This window comes from Capricornis sumatraensis, chromosome 10 (genome assembly GCF_032405125.1).
Source record: "Capricornis sumatraensis isolate serow.1 chromosome 10, serow.2, whole genome shotgun sequence".
In the NCBI taxonomy this organism is placed as follows: domain Eukaryota; kingdom Metazoa; phylum Chordata; class Mammalia; order Artiodactyla; family Bovidae; genus Capricornis; species Capricornis sumatraensis.
The window spans coordinates 26814525-26829020 of record NC_091078.1 but is presented as its reverse complement, the minus strand read 5'-3'; the positions used below and the strand labels follow the sequence as shown (position 1 = coordinate 26829020).

The window sequence follows — 14496 nt, the reverse complement described above, 5'->3', positions numbered from 1 at the left end:
ACTGCCTTCTCCGAGACCTTCCTTAACTATATCATTTTATAGTGATTTAACTCTTCTTTGAAAACCTCTAGATGTAGTCTATTAATTTTTTGACATTTTATCATAAAATTTTAGAGAAGGTAGACTAGTGTTAGGCAGTAGACTCATTAAAGTGTTATTTAAGTTCTGGCAGCAAAGTAAAACTGGAATACTTTTCTACCTTGAAGACCACCAAAACGAAGAAAGGCACAGACTGCTGAGTCTCTGAAGGTAAACTATTTCACTGCTGAATATACAAATATACTCACATTTTGACAAATTCTGTTCTTTGAATTTGAATACACTAGCACAATATTTAGTAAATGTTCTACAAGTAGTAGATATTTGATAAATACTGGATTGATTAATCAAATGCCATAATTTACATAATTTACTTTCTTGAAGGAACTAAAAAAAACTATCATGGGATTCTTTTTTATCTTTAGGTTCTTTTACATAATAAGAAAGAAAGTACTGCAATTTTCAGTTACATTTGATCAGTGACCTCGGATTATATGTGCACATAACAAAAAGAAGTTGTAAACAAAATAATTCATACAGAATATTCAGATTTTTAAAGAAATAATAATTAATGGATGCAATGTTTCTATATGAGTGATAAACATAAATGTTGAAATATAAAAGAAATATACCATCAAAGCTATTTTTATCAAAGATAATCAGTAAAGAAACTGAAAGTTGTACACATTTTCAGGTGAGAGTTCCAGATATTTTTTTCTTATCTTTGTTATATAAATCCAACAAGGATTAAGACAATTTAACATTTTTACAAATCAGCAACTTCAGGAAAGCTGTACTGTCAAATTAATAAAATGGCCAGTTCACAAATCATTATAAATATTTAAAGAACATAAATATGAAGGGCAGATGTGATTCCCAGAGGAACATTCTACGTAACTGTGAGTGATGACAAAATACTGAGTGTTTAGTCCCACACTGTACTTAAGCCAGCTTCCCAGGTGGCCCAGCGGTAAAGAAGATGCAAGAGCCGCAGGTTGGATCCCTAGGTCGGGAAGATCCTGTGGAGCAGGAAATGGCAACCCACTCCAGTATTCTTGCCTGGAAAATCCCATGGACAGAGGAGCCTGGCGGGCTACAGTCCATGGGGTCCCAAAGAGTTGGACACAACTGAGCATGCCTATACTTAAAATCCAGTGCTTCTCAAACTTTTCCACTTAAACAATCCTCCTAAACAAAATATTGTTATAAATCCTCCTTGATAAAATATTGCTAGGAGAAGGAATGTATACCCCTGTGAGCAGCATAATATAAAACTAAGCCACACTTCTAAATATCTCACACTTTATCCTAAAAATTCATGCTACAAAAAGATATGCCACAGTTATTCTTTGGCTTTGCCTGTCTTATGACACATAATCATGTACTCTAAGTAATATATTTGGCCCATTTGGGAAGCACTGACTTATTCCAGTGTTATGTGTATCTGAAAAATATTTTCCTAGATTATGATACTGGAAAAACTTCATTTTATAATGTCAGGGATAAATAATAGTGAAAATTATTTGACATATTGTGAATACTAATTATATAAAAGGTATTTTTAGGTTTTTAATATATATCTTAATTTTCAAAATGTAAATATTAAGTCAACTGTAGAAAAGAAATTTTTCTTTACTTCAGAAATTAAACAGAGATTAAACAGCTATCCTAAGGGAATTGCTGATTTTTAAGTTCCTTCCCATTGATATCTTTAGTTCTATTCATAGCTTTAATTTTGTTGCCCATTCATTTCAGCTTCTATACCTAAGTTTCCCTTTCTCTCAGTACCTTTTTATCAGTTTAAGTAATTAGCTTTTTAAAATTTACTTTGTACACATTAATACTCTAGTATCAATCTTGATCCTTCTTAAAATATTTCCTCACTCCTTGCCTCTTAACCACTTCATTTTACAATCTTAATGTAATGAACACAATAAAACTGCCCAGTAAAAACTGCTGCCTTAATAGTAAGTTTACTCTAAGCCCTACTGTCAAAATGTTTATGATACTAGAGGCTACTTCAGTATATTTTTTAAAAGCTTTGGTGATTTGACATTTTAAATTAAATTTAAGGTTGAATCACACAGTGTTTTTAATGTAAATATTTAAGTACATTAAAAACCATAGGTAAACAATGCCACTAACCATTTTCCAGCTTGATTTGCAATCTGCTCTTCTAACTTCTGCAGCTCCAATGTGTAAGCCATTATTCGAGCATTGCACACCATGAGATTCTTAACTGCCTGCAAAATCTGGCCTTTTTGAGTGCTCAGAGAAAGGAGTTTCCATATTCCTTCTCGTATTCGAATTTCCAAATCCATTTTTTCTTGAATGCTGCAGTTCTTAGAAAAGAGAGAGGAAAAAACGCATTTTAAAAGGCAGAAAAACGCAGAATAGTATTTCTTTATATTCCTAAAAAATGAAAAATGTACTATCTAGTATTATAATTTTATAACATACCCAGAAAGTAATAAAGTTTTAATATATGATAGCATAAAAATTGTTAAATACTCTCTGCAAAATCTTAATTTCTTGCTTTATTAGGGAGCCTTTATAATCTACTAGAAAAACAGAACAGAAACAAAAGTGAGAAATACTACATATTTTTACTGTAATTGTACAAGGTTTAACAGTGTCCCCAAAACATTCTTGTCCTCCCAGAACCTCAGAATGTGACCTTACCTGGACAGTTTTGTAAATGTAATTAGTTAAGATGAGGTCATACTAGATTCATTTTGGCCCTAAATCCAATAACTATTGGCCTCATAGTAAAGTCAACGGAGAAACAGAGGGACACACAGAGAACTCTATGTGAAGATGCAGGTAAAGACTGCAGTGATGAGTTTACAAGCCAAGAACACCAATATTGCCAGCAACCATCAGAAGCTGTAAAAGGCAAGGACAGATTCTTCTCTAGTCCCTTCAGCAGGAACATGGCCCTGCAGATACTTCTGGACTCCAAAACTGTGACAGAAAAAATTTCTGTTGTTTTAAGCCATTCAATTTTTGTACCTTGTTATGGCAACCTTAGGAAAACAACACAAAAATATAATAACCAAGGTGAACAGTATAGCCTATGTATGTTTCATGTAAGTTGCACTGTGAAACGGCAAGATGTTAACTGATGATACTGAATTAACCAAGGAAAACCTTCCTAAAAGAAGAGATATTGAATAAAGGAACTAAGGTTTCACAGCAGAGAGGTTAACAGGCTATTTGTTAGAGTAAGCAATGTAAATAAAATCTCAGAAGCAAGAGAGTCAAAGCACCGTACTAAGAAAATGTCAGGAGCTTTACCTTCCTGGACCAGAGATTTAGAACACAGTTTTGTATAAATTTATTTTAGCTTTAAGAGTCACCATGAAACTACTAAGTTATTTTAGTTCTTAAAGTCTTTCTTTCATTCTGCACAATGATCTTGTAACATCCAGGCTCTAAAAGCAAGTTTCAGATACAACGTCAAAATTCTATAAATTGATATGTACTCTTCTGATTTGATTCAGTGACTTTTAAAAAAATTATAAATCACTAGATACTTATTTTGATGTTTAGTTGCTAAGTTGTTACTTTTTACTGTCCTACAAATGTGTTAATGCTTCAGTATGTCTACTTTTAAAAATAGCTCACCTTGGTTTCTGTGGTTAAAAAAAAAGAATGCTATAATTTACCTTTTAAATGAAATAAAATCTGTATCAAAAATATGAATGAATCTAATAAAAAAAGTTTCAGATACTGAAAAGACAATCTTTTTTAAAAAGCAGAAAAGTTAGAGCAATAGTCTATGAAGATTCAATTCAGTTCAGTCGCTCAGTCGTGTCTCTTTGCGACCCCATGAATAGCAGCACGCCAGGCCTCCCTGTCCATCACCAACTCCCAGAGTTTACTCAAACTCATGTCCATCGAGTTGGTGATGCCATCCAGCCATTTCATCCTCTGTCGTCCCCTTCTCCTCCTGCCCCCAATCCCTCCCAGCATCAGGGTCTTTTACAATGAGTCAAATCTTTGCATGAGGTGGCCAAAGTATTGGAGTTTCAGCTTTAGCATCGATCCTTCCAATGAACACCCAGGACTGATCTCCTTTAGAATGGACTGGTTGGATCTCCTTGTAGTTTAGGGACTCTGAAGAGTCTTCTCCAACACCACAGTTCAAAAGCATCAATTCTTCGGCGCTCAGCTTTCTTTACAGTCCAACTCTCACATCCATACATGACCACAGGAAAAACCATAGCCTTGACTAGACGAACCTTTGCTGGCAAAGTAATGCCTCTGCTTTTGAATATGCTATCTAGGTTGGTCATAACTTTCCTTCCAAGGAGTAAGCGTCTTTTAATTTCATGGCTGCAGTCACCATCTGCAGTGATTTTGGAGCCCAAAAAAGTAAAGTCTGACACTGTTTCCACTGTTTCCCCATCCATTTGCCATGAAGTGATGGGACCAGATGCCATGATCTTAGTTTTCTGAATGTGGAGCTTTAAGCCAACTTTTTCACTCTCCACTTTCACTTTCATCAAGAGGCTTTTCAGTTCCTCTTCACTTTCTGCCATGAGGGTGGTATCATCTGCATATCTGAGGTTATTGATATTTCTCCCGGCAATCTTGACTCCAGCTTGTGCTTCTTCCAGTCCAGCATTTCTCATGATTTACTCTGCATATGAAGATTACTCGAAAAGAAAAACTGCAGATGATTTAACTTGACTATCCAAATCCATCAAATGTACTATTCACATGCAGAAACAGATTTAATTATGTTCTGTAATTACATCATGTAATCATTATATAAAAACCTTCTTTTGTAGCATAACTCAAAACTGATGTACTATATAAATGCAGTCATTTGCTACTTTCCCTTCTTTACACATGACTGAATTTCAACAGCTCCATCTCATCTTTTTATGACTTGTCAGTCCCAAAGTAAATTCCTTTTTAATGTAATTAGTTATCAATTACAAGAATTATCTGTGTGACCCACATGTCTATAAACTCTGGCAGGCAGGTTAGTATTGGAGAGCGCACTTACAGAGCAACTTGAAACTGGGATGAAAAACTACCCCACAACTCAAATATAAACAAATACCATCTGGTGCCATTAAATTCAAGTTTTCTTTTTAAATAGTAGAATGAGGCAGCCAGTTGAACTAGCACAGTCATTCTTACAGCTGGCTATACATTAGAATCACCTCAGGCAAAGAAAAACAAACAATTAGGATTTTTGGAAGTGGAACCTTCACATTTTTGTTTTTTTAAGTTCCTTTGGTGATTCAGGGCACAGTCCAGGTAGAGAACCAGCGCTGGACTTCTTGATATTCCCCAGCAATCTGGAAAACTGCAGAAACCTTAAGGAACCAGCAGGTGGCCACAAAAACACTAAGGAATTGATTTCTAAGGTTTCTATCCTGTAAATGAAGATTGTCCCTCTTCATCAATTATTGATCAAGACTTCATAAAACTGGAGAGGCTTGGAGTAGAGTGGAGAAAGGAAATGTACAGTCAGGGCTTTAAAAAAACTTACAGTATTTGTAAGATTAAAAGTTCATTAAAGAAATGAGATACAGCTGGCAGATTTTAGAATTCTAATGCAAAGAACGGACTCGTCGGAAAAGACCCTGATGCCGGGAAAGATTGAAGGCGGGAGGAGAAGGGGACGACAGAGAAGGAGATAGTTGGATGGCATCACCAACTCGATGGACATGAGTTTGACCAAGCTTCGGGAGCTGGGTGACGGACAGGGAAGTCTGGCATGCTGCAGTCCATGGGGTCGCAGAGTCAGACATGACTGAGTGACTGAACTGAACTGATCCTTTAGATCAGGCTTCCCAGTGGCTCAGTGATAAACTGCATGCCAATGCAGGAGACGCAAGTTCGATCCCTGGGTCAGGAAGATCACCTGGAAAAAGAAAGGGCAAACCATTTCAGTATTCTTGCCTGGAAAATCCCATGGACAGAGGAGCTTGGAGGACTACATACAGTCCATGGGGTCGCAAAGAGTCACAACTGAGTTACTGAGCACACATCCTTCAGAGCAGGGGGCAGCTAACTATAGTTAACCCAGTGCCTGTTTTTGTAAATAAACTTGTACTGGCGCACAGTCACGCCCATTTCTATTGTCTATGGCTACTTTCAAGCTACAAAGGCAGAACTGAATAATTTCAAGAGAGACTATGTGGCCCACAAAACTGAAAATATTTACCATGTGTCCCTTTACAGAAGCGGTTTGCTGATCCCTAACCCGGCCAAATTAACATACATAGTAAACTGTGACCTTACCTCCCTTACTCTACAGTGAGTGGATGTGGATCTTGGAGGGCTTATACAAGTGGGATAAATTAAGTGTATTTTTTTTTCTGGAGTATAGTTGACTTAAAATGCTGTGTTAGCTTCTGTTTTTAATGTATTCATGGAGAAACAAAAGTACCAGTTTTGCATTCTCCATGCAAGTCCTCTGACTGTAGTATATACTATATGATCTCTGGGTCAGGAAGATCCCCTGGAGAAGAAAATGTCAACCCACTCCAGTATCTTTGCCCGGGAAATCCCATGGACAGGGGAGCCTGGTGGGCTACAGCCCATGGGATTACAAGAGTCAGACACAACTTAGCGACTAAACCACCACTAGCAGACCAGAATGTACAGTACACATCTATGCTTTATATACAGGGACAACATCTCTGGTCAAGGCAACTACTCTAAATAAGAACAGCTTCATGGAGTCACAGGATTCGGTTTTAGTTAAAAAGGGGTACAGAGCTTTCCAAGGCTGGGAGTGATGTCTAGTGCCAACCACAGTGAGAACAGTGATTGTGTCATGACAGTGAGCATTCCATGCAGAGGCTTACTGACCTCAGAGGAAGAGTAGGCCACTAAAATCATGTTGGTAGAGTCAAGACTGACTAGGACACCGACATTCTAGGAATCAGTGAACTAAAATGGACTGGAATGGGTGAATTTAACTCAGATGACCATTATATCTGCTACTGCGGGCAGGAATCCCTCAGAAGAAATGGAGTAGCCATCATGGTCAACAAAAGAGACCGAAATGCAGTCCTTAGATGCAATCTCAAAAACGAAAGAATGATCTCTGTTCGTTTCCAAGGTAAACCATTCAATATCACAGTTATCCAAGTCTATGCCCCAACCAGTAACGCTGAAGAAGCTGAAGTTGAACGGTTCTATGAAGACCTACAAGACCTTTTAAAACTAACACCCGAAGAAGATGTCCTTTTCATTCTAGGGGACTGGAATGCAAAAGTAGAAAGTCAAGAAACACCTGGAGTAACAGGCAAATTTGGCCTTGGAATGCAGAATGAAGCAGGGCAAAGACTAATAGAGTTTTGCCAAGAAAATGCACTGGTCATACCAAACACCTTCTTCCAACAAAAACAAGAGAAGACTCTACACATGGACATCACCAGATGGTCAACACTGAAATCAGATTGATTATATTCTTTGCAGCCAAAGATGGAGAAGCTCTATACAGTCAACAAAAACAAGACCAGGAGCTGACTATGGCTCAGATCATGAACTCCTCATTGCCAAATTCAGACTCAAATTGAAGAAAGTAGGGAAAACCGCTAGACCATTCAGGTATGACCTAAATCAAATCCCTTATGATTATACAGTGGAAGTGAGAAATAGATTTAAGGGACTAGACCTGATAGATAGAGTACCTGATGAACTCTGGAATGAGGTTCGTGACATTGTACAGGAGACAGGGATCAAGACCATCCTCATGTAAAAGAAATGAAAAAAAGAAAAATGGCTGTCTGGGGAGGCCTTACAAATAGCTGTGAAAAGAAGAGAGGCAAAAAGCCAAGGAGAGAAGGAAAGATATAAGCAACTGAATGCAGAGTTCCAAAGAATAGCAAGGAGAGATAAGAAAGCCTTCTTCAGTGATCAATGCAAAGACACAGAGGAAAAAAACAGAATGGGAAAAACTAGAGATCTCTTCAAGAAAATGAGAGATACCAAGAGAACATTTCATGCAAAGATGGGCTCGATAAAGGACAGAAATGGTATGGACTTAATAGAAGCAGAAGATATTAAGAAGAGGCGGCAAGAATACACAGAAGAACTGTAAAAAAAGATCTTCACGACCCAGATAATCATGATGGTGTGTTCACTAATCTAGAGCCAGACATCCTGGAATGTAAAGTCAAGTGGGCCTTGGAAAGCATCGCTACGAACAAAGCTAGTGGAGGTGATGGAATTCCAGTTGAGCTGTTTCAAATCCTGGAAGATGATGCTGTGAAAGTGCTGCACTCAATATGCCAGCAAATTTGGAAAACTCAGCAGTGGCCACAGGACTGGAAAAGGTCAGTTTTCATTCCAATCCCAAAGAAAGGCAATGCCAAAAAATGCTCAAACTACCACACAATTGCCTCATCTCACATGCTAGTAAAGTAATGCTCAAAATTCTCCAAGCCAGGCTTCCGCAATACGTGAACTGTGAACTTCCAGATGTTCAAGCTGGTTTTAGAAAAGGCAGAGGAACCAGAGATCAAATTGCCAACATCCGCTGGATCACAGAAAAAGCAAGCGAGTTCCAGAAAAACATTTATTTCTGCTTATTGACTATGCCAAAGCCTTTGACTGTGTGGATCACAATAAACTGTGGAAAATTCTGAAAGAGCTGGGAATACCAGACCACCTGACCTGCCTCTTGAGAAATCTGTATGTAGGTCAGGAAGCAACAGTTAGAACTGGACATGGAACAACAGACTGGTTCCAAATAGGAAAAGGAGTATGTCAAGGCTGTATATTGTCACCCTACTTATTTAACTTCTAAGCAGAGTACATCATGAGAAACGCTGGACTGGAAGAAACACAAGGTGGAATCAAGATTGCCGGGAGAAATATCAATAACCTCAGATATGCAGATAACACCACCCTTCTGGCAGAAAGTGAAGAGGAACTAAAAAGCCTCTTGATGAAAATGAAAGTGGAGAGTGAAAAAGTTGGCCTAAAGCTCAACATTCAGAAAATGAAGATCATGGCACCCGGTCCCATCACTTCATGGCAAATAGATGTGGAAACAGCATCAGACTTTATTTTTGGGGGCTCCAAAATCACTGCAGATGGTGAGTGCAGCCATGAAATTAACAGACGCTTACTCCTTGGAAGAAAAGTTATGACCAACCTAGATAGCATATTCAAAAACAGAGATTACTTTGCCGACTAAGGTCCATCTAGTCAAGGCTATGGTTTTTTCTGGGGTCATGTATGGATGTTAGAGTTGGACTGTGAAGAAGGCTGAGCACCGAAGAATTGATGCTTTTGAACTGTGGTGTTGGAGAAGACTCTTGAGAGTCCCTTGGACTGCAAGGAGATCCAACCAGTCCATTCTGAAGGAGATCAGCCCTGGGATTTCTTTGGAAGGAATGATGCTAAAGCTGAAACTCCAGTACTTTGGCCACCTCATGTGAAGAGTTGACTCATTGGAAAAGACTCTGATGCTGGGAGGGATTGGGGGCAGGAGGAGAAGGGGACGACAGAGGATGAGATGGCTGGATGGCATTTCGGACTCGATGGACGTGAGTCTGAGTGAACTCCGGGAGTTGGTGATGCACAGGGAGGCCTGGCGTGCTGCGATTCATGGTGTCGCAAAGAGTCTGACAGGACTGAGCGATTGAACTGAACTGAGGACACATGACAAAAGCATGTCTCTCAATAAGGGCTTGCTATCAAGTCAAAGGGAAGCCTTATCACATAGGTATTTGAAGTTAGGTTGATAAGACTAAAGGGCTAGGGCAAGGCTAAGAAGGAAATAGATGACTTAGATGTGAAAACTTAGATAATGTAGGAAACAGAAATATACTAAATTTTAAGAGCTAGAATGGCACACAAAGGAAGAACAAAGAAAATGCCAGAGCAGCAGAATTAAGCACTGACTAAAAAAAACAAAACAAAAAAAACAACGAAGCTGGCAGCTGGTAAAAAAACAAAACTGCATGAATCCAGATAGAACCTCCACCCATTCAATGCATATAGTTAAACCTTGTTAACCGAGAGATTGTAATGAAAAAGACTGCAAAATGGCATATACAGATACATTCTTTCCAAAAGAAACTGTGTATTTTATGAATTGTTTATGTACAGAGGAAAGTCTGGAAATTGTTAACAATGCTCATTCTGGGGAATAGAACTGGAGAAAGAGTTCATAAATTCATGTTTCTATGATTACTTTTCTGCAATGAGAAAGTATGCCTTGAATTTTGTTTTTATAAAGACTGCAAAAGCTTAAACATTTATAAGAAAAGGTAGGTGGCTGCTCCAACTATTCAGATAAATGGGACAAAGGTAGTAACAAAACCAGTCATCTTTCAAGCATGTATGAGTGCTAGGTACTGTTAAGTACTTTAAGTGGAGTCACTCAGTCGTGTCCAACTCTTTACGACCCCATGGACTGTAGCCTACCAGGCTCCTCCGTCCGTCCATGAGATTTTCCAGGCAAGAGTACTGGAGTGGGTTGCCATTTCCTCCTCCAGGGGGATCTTCCCGACCCAGAGATCGAACTGGGGTCTCCTGCATTGTAGGCAGACGGTTTTACCATCTGAGCCACCAGGGAAGTCCATTAAGTACTTTAAAGAGGTTCTCAAATTCCAACAACTCTCTAGAATAAGCAATTTTCCCATTCCACAACTGCAGAAACTGCAACTTAGAAAAGACAGCTAACTTATGCAAGGTTCCACAACAAGCAGAATTGGATTTTACCTTAATTGGACTTCAATGCCAATATTCTATGCTGTGAGTAGTGACAGATAACTCTAATGTTCAAGTAGAGAAGTTATACTAGTGAGTGACCATCTCAGAATCTTTGGGCCTATCCCTATCTTATGGCAGGTTCATTAATATCAAAGGAAATACAAAAATTCAGTGTTAGTCAAGTATAAAATTTTTTTACTGACCCTCAGTATTCCTGTTAGATTACAACCTATTACTATTTACAATTTTTCTCCATGATCCAAACAGAAGGAATTCCACAACGCAATTATCTTAATTTGTTGCTACCTAAGAAATCATTAAGTATTGTACTTTCCTACATGTAAATAATCTCACTTTTATGTATATTTAAGTATTTCTTGTCATTCCACATAAAACTTCTTTTATGACCTTATTCTCATCTCTTTTGTACCATTTCAAAATACTGCTGCTACACACAGCTCAATAAGTACGCCTGATCGGCCCCACCAACACCTATGTGATAAACGCAAGAGCCTCAAGATACCACCAATTCACTAGAAATCAAATTAAAAAAAAATAATTAGTACAATCAAAGTGAAACAGAGCAGGACCCTTAAGATCCCTGCCCCCCACATCCTCAGCTTACCTTTTTGCCTGTGAAACATCTTTAGCCTAACAATAAGTTTAATCAGAGAAGTAAGAAAATACAGAAGCAAAGAAAAGCTTGAAAACAGGACAAAACAATAATATCAATAATGTAGTTAGTAGGAAAGTCAATGCCATTTAGTTCCTTCTCAAGGGTTGTAGATAATATTCTAAGCCATATCCCATGAGCTGACTTATGGATACTGAAACTCCAACCAGGAGGAACAAGCTAACTGTTAATACAAGACCAGACAGTAGCCATCACAGAAGCTGCCATAACTCCAAGAACTGGTCTCAAAGAAATGGGAACAAACCTACCCTGGAAATGAAGCTTAACTATACTTAAAACAATCAAGATGCCACTGGTCAGACTACCCAGGACAATTTTAAGATGACTGTCAAAGCTGACTATGCTATTTCTGCATGCAGCCCCCTCCCTCTGCCTATAAAAGCTCTTGGCCACTTGTCACTGAGGTGAAGTCAGCCTTTGGACAGGAGTCCACCCTCCCCCAGGGCTGCTCTGGTGGCTCAGAGGTAAAGAATCTGCCTTCCACTGCAGGAGACACAGGTTTGATCCCTGGGTCAGGAAGATTCCCTGAAGAGGGAAATACTAGAGTGGCTACCACTCTAGTATTCCTGCCTGAGAAATCCCATGGATGGAGGAGCCTGATGGGCTACAGTCCTTAGTGTCACAAAAGAGTGGAAGGACTGAGGGACTAAATAACAACAACTGCCCTCCCCAACTCTGTTGGCCTCCAAAATGAAGTAAACTTTCCTTTCCACCAGCCTTGCCTCTTTATTGGCTTTTAAGCATTGAGCGGCCCAGCTGGATACCATTTACAGTTTAAGGAAAAAAAAGGTACACAACAAGATAGAAAAAGAAACACTGCATCGAAATGTTAGAAATTTTTTTAAATGCTGCCATAAAACAGTATAAATTACTGATAAAGTTACTGCACTCTCTGCAGTGTCATGCTTTAGTTTTCGTACCATTATGAAGAGGTTCTAATAGCTTTGTATCTGCTGAGGATTCTAAGATTTCCAGAAAAGAAAATAGGTTTCTAAGCAAAGATAATAGGTTGGACCATACGAAATTGGTAATATTCTACCAATTCTGATCTACAAAACTGGGAATTTCATATGGTTTAACCTACTTCAGAAATAGGTAAAACTGGAGATTAAATTGGAAGTGGATATCCCGTTCAAAGGCAGAGTTTTCTTTCAAGTCCCATCTTTTAAGTATTCTTTAAAGGTCGAGAGTGGAAAATATAATCTTTTAATAAATGCCAAGAAATAACAGAAGAATCCACTAGCAGACCAACTGTTTCTCAAGTTCAGATGTTCCAGTTTGCTTCTCCATCCCGCCCCATCAAGTTTATACAGCGTGTAGACACAGCATCTACAGTAATTGTGCTTTACATCAAATCTAGTAACAAGCAAACTGTTCTCCACTGGCCTAGGGTGGGCCTCCGGAAAATCCTGGGGCTCCCAGTCCCCCGAGTCAGCCACACTTGCAAAAAGACAAGGTCCCAATCCTGGGAGGAGGGGTGAGGGGCAGGTGCGCCCCAAACTCGCTTCCCTCTTCCAGGCCAGCTTCCTTCCTAAGAAACTGGGGGCGGGGGCGGGGAGGTGGGAACAGGGAGATCTCCAAGGTCCACTAGGGCCCCAAAAGTGCAGTCGCCTACTTTTTCCTTTTGTTTCTGGCCTCGGCTGAATTGAGACGCGGACTGGGGCGTTTCCCGTCGCCCAGACAGAACTACCGCTTGAGGACCTGAAGCCGGGCCCCTCCCTCACTCACCTGCTGGGCCGCAAGCCCCGCGGCGCGGAGCTCGTGTCCCCTCAGGACGTGCCTCTCCATCTCCAGCGCCACAGCTAGGGCCGCCGGCACAACTCCGAAGGTAAGGTTTGAAAAGCGCGCCCCTGGCTGGAGCCGCAGAGGACGCCAACCGCCGGCCCGGCCGTACCAAGTCCCAACGCAGGGGAGGGGGCGAGGGGGCTGAGAGCCGGCGTGCGCACGCGCAGAAGGCACCCCGCGCAGCCCGTGTCTCAAGTTTGCCGAGACCGGAGTTCCCGGCGCCGGCTGGGAAGTAGGGAGCAGCTGGCCCACTTAAGGGAGAGGTTGCGGTGTGGGCGGGCCTGGGACAGGAGTGGGCGGGGTCGTGGGGAAAGCATAGCCCACTGAACGCACCTGACCGGAAGGCCGGTTTAGGCTTGTGGTTTTCGAGGCCAGCCTTTTGCATGCGGAGCCTTCGGCCTGCATCTCATCCAAGGCCCGCCAGAGCTCTTGGGGTCAGCTGACCCAACGTGCAGTCCCTGGACTCCCACAGACAACCTCAATTCCAGAAAACCAAGTGACACTGCCCTCAGCGATTACTCTCTCACACAACGCAGATTGTCACCCGAGGTCAGTTAGAAGCCACGGCCTTATTAATCAGGCTGGTGAGACGTCGTGTCAGGCATTTCACAAGGCTTTTTCTTTTGTCCCCAACGTCTCTTTGTAATTCCAGATGCCCCTCCCCGCTGCTAAGTAGTCTGTTCTTTCTTGGAAAAAACCCTTTCATTACTCTTTCTCCACCAACATCCAAAGTGACAACAGAATGAGGTATTATTTCCCCAGACTCTCATTTCTTGCTGTCCCTGCTGCTGCTGCTGCTGCTGCTGCTGCTGCTGCCTAAGGCACGTCAGTCGTGTCCGACTCTGTGTGACCCCATAGAAGGCAGCCCACCAGGCTCCTGTCCCTGGGATTCTCCAGGCAAGAACACTGGAGTGGGTTGCCATTTCCTTGCTGTCCCTAAAGACCAATATAAAGACCCTTTTAATTATATTGGGAAATTAATTATTGGGAATTAATTATAATGCCAAAACATGGAATCTTTAAAAGTCAAAATTGAAGTCCCAAAGATTTCAGGCCTTTGTAAGTTCTTTAAAACCCCACTGTCCTCTTTTTTTTTTTTGAAGTTTGCATAATCATAATTTATTAATTAAATGGTCTGTGTATGAAACAATTCATAAACTGGACATCAATCACTATGAAATGTCTGGGTTTATTCATCTTCTAATAACTGTTCAAGACAAGCCTATATAGCTGATAACAGGAAATATATAGATATACACACACATCAAGTGACCTTGTTA

At 40.3% G+C, this 14496-nt stretch overlaps 1 protein-coding gene across 1 annotated transcript in view; it reads right to left on the bottom strand.

Moving 5' to 3' along the window:
- RTKN2 (rhotekin 2) overlaps positions 1 to 13621 on the bottom strand; it is a 127763-nt gene extending 114142 nt beyond the window's left edge. The window contains exons 1-3 of the mRNA XM_068982337.1: positions 13550 to 13621; positions 13160 to 13441; positions 2185 to 2381 (exon numbers count right to left, since the gene is read on the bottom strand). Of these exons, the coding sequence (XP_068838438.1) occupies positions 2185 to 2381; positions 13160 to 13441; positions 13550 to 13621 (551 nt within the window). The remainder of the gene's footprint in view (positions 1 to 2184; positions 2382 to 13159; positions 13442 to 13549) is intronic.
- Positions 13622 to 14496: the final 875 nt, after the last annotated feature.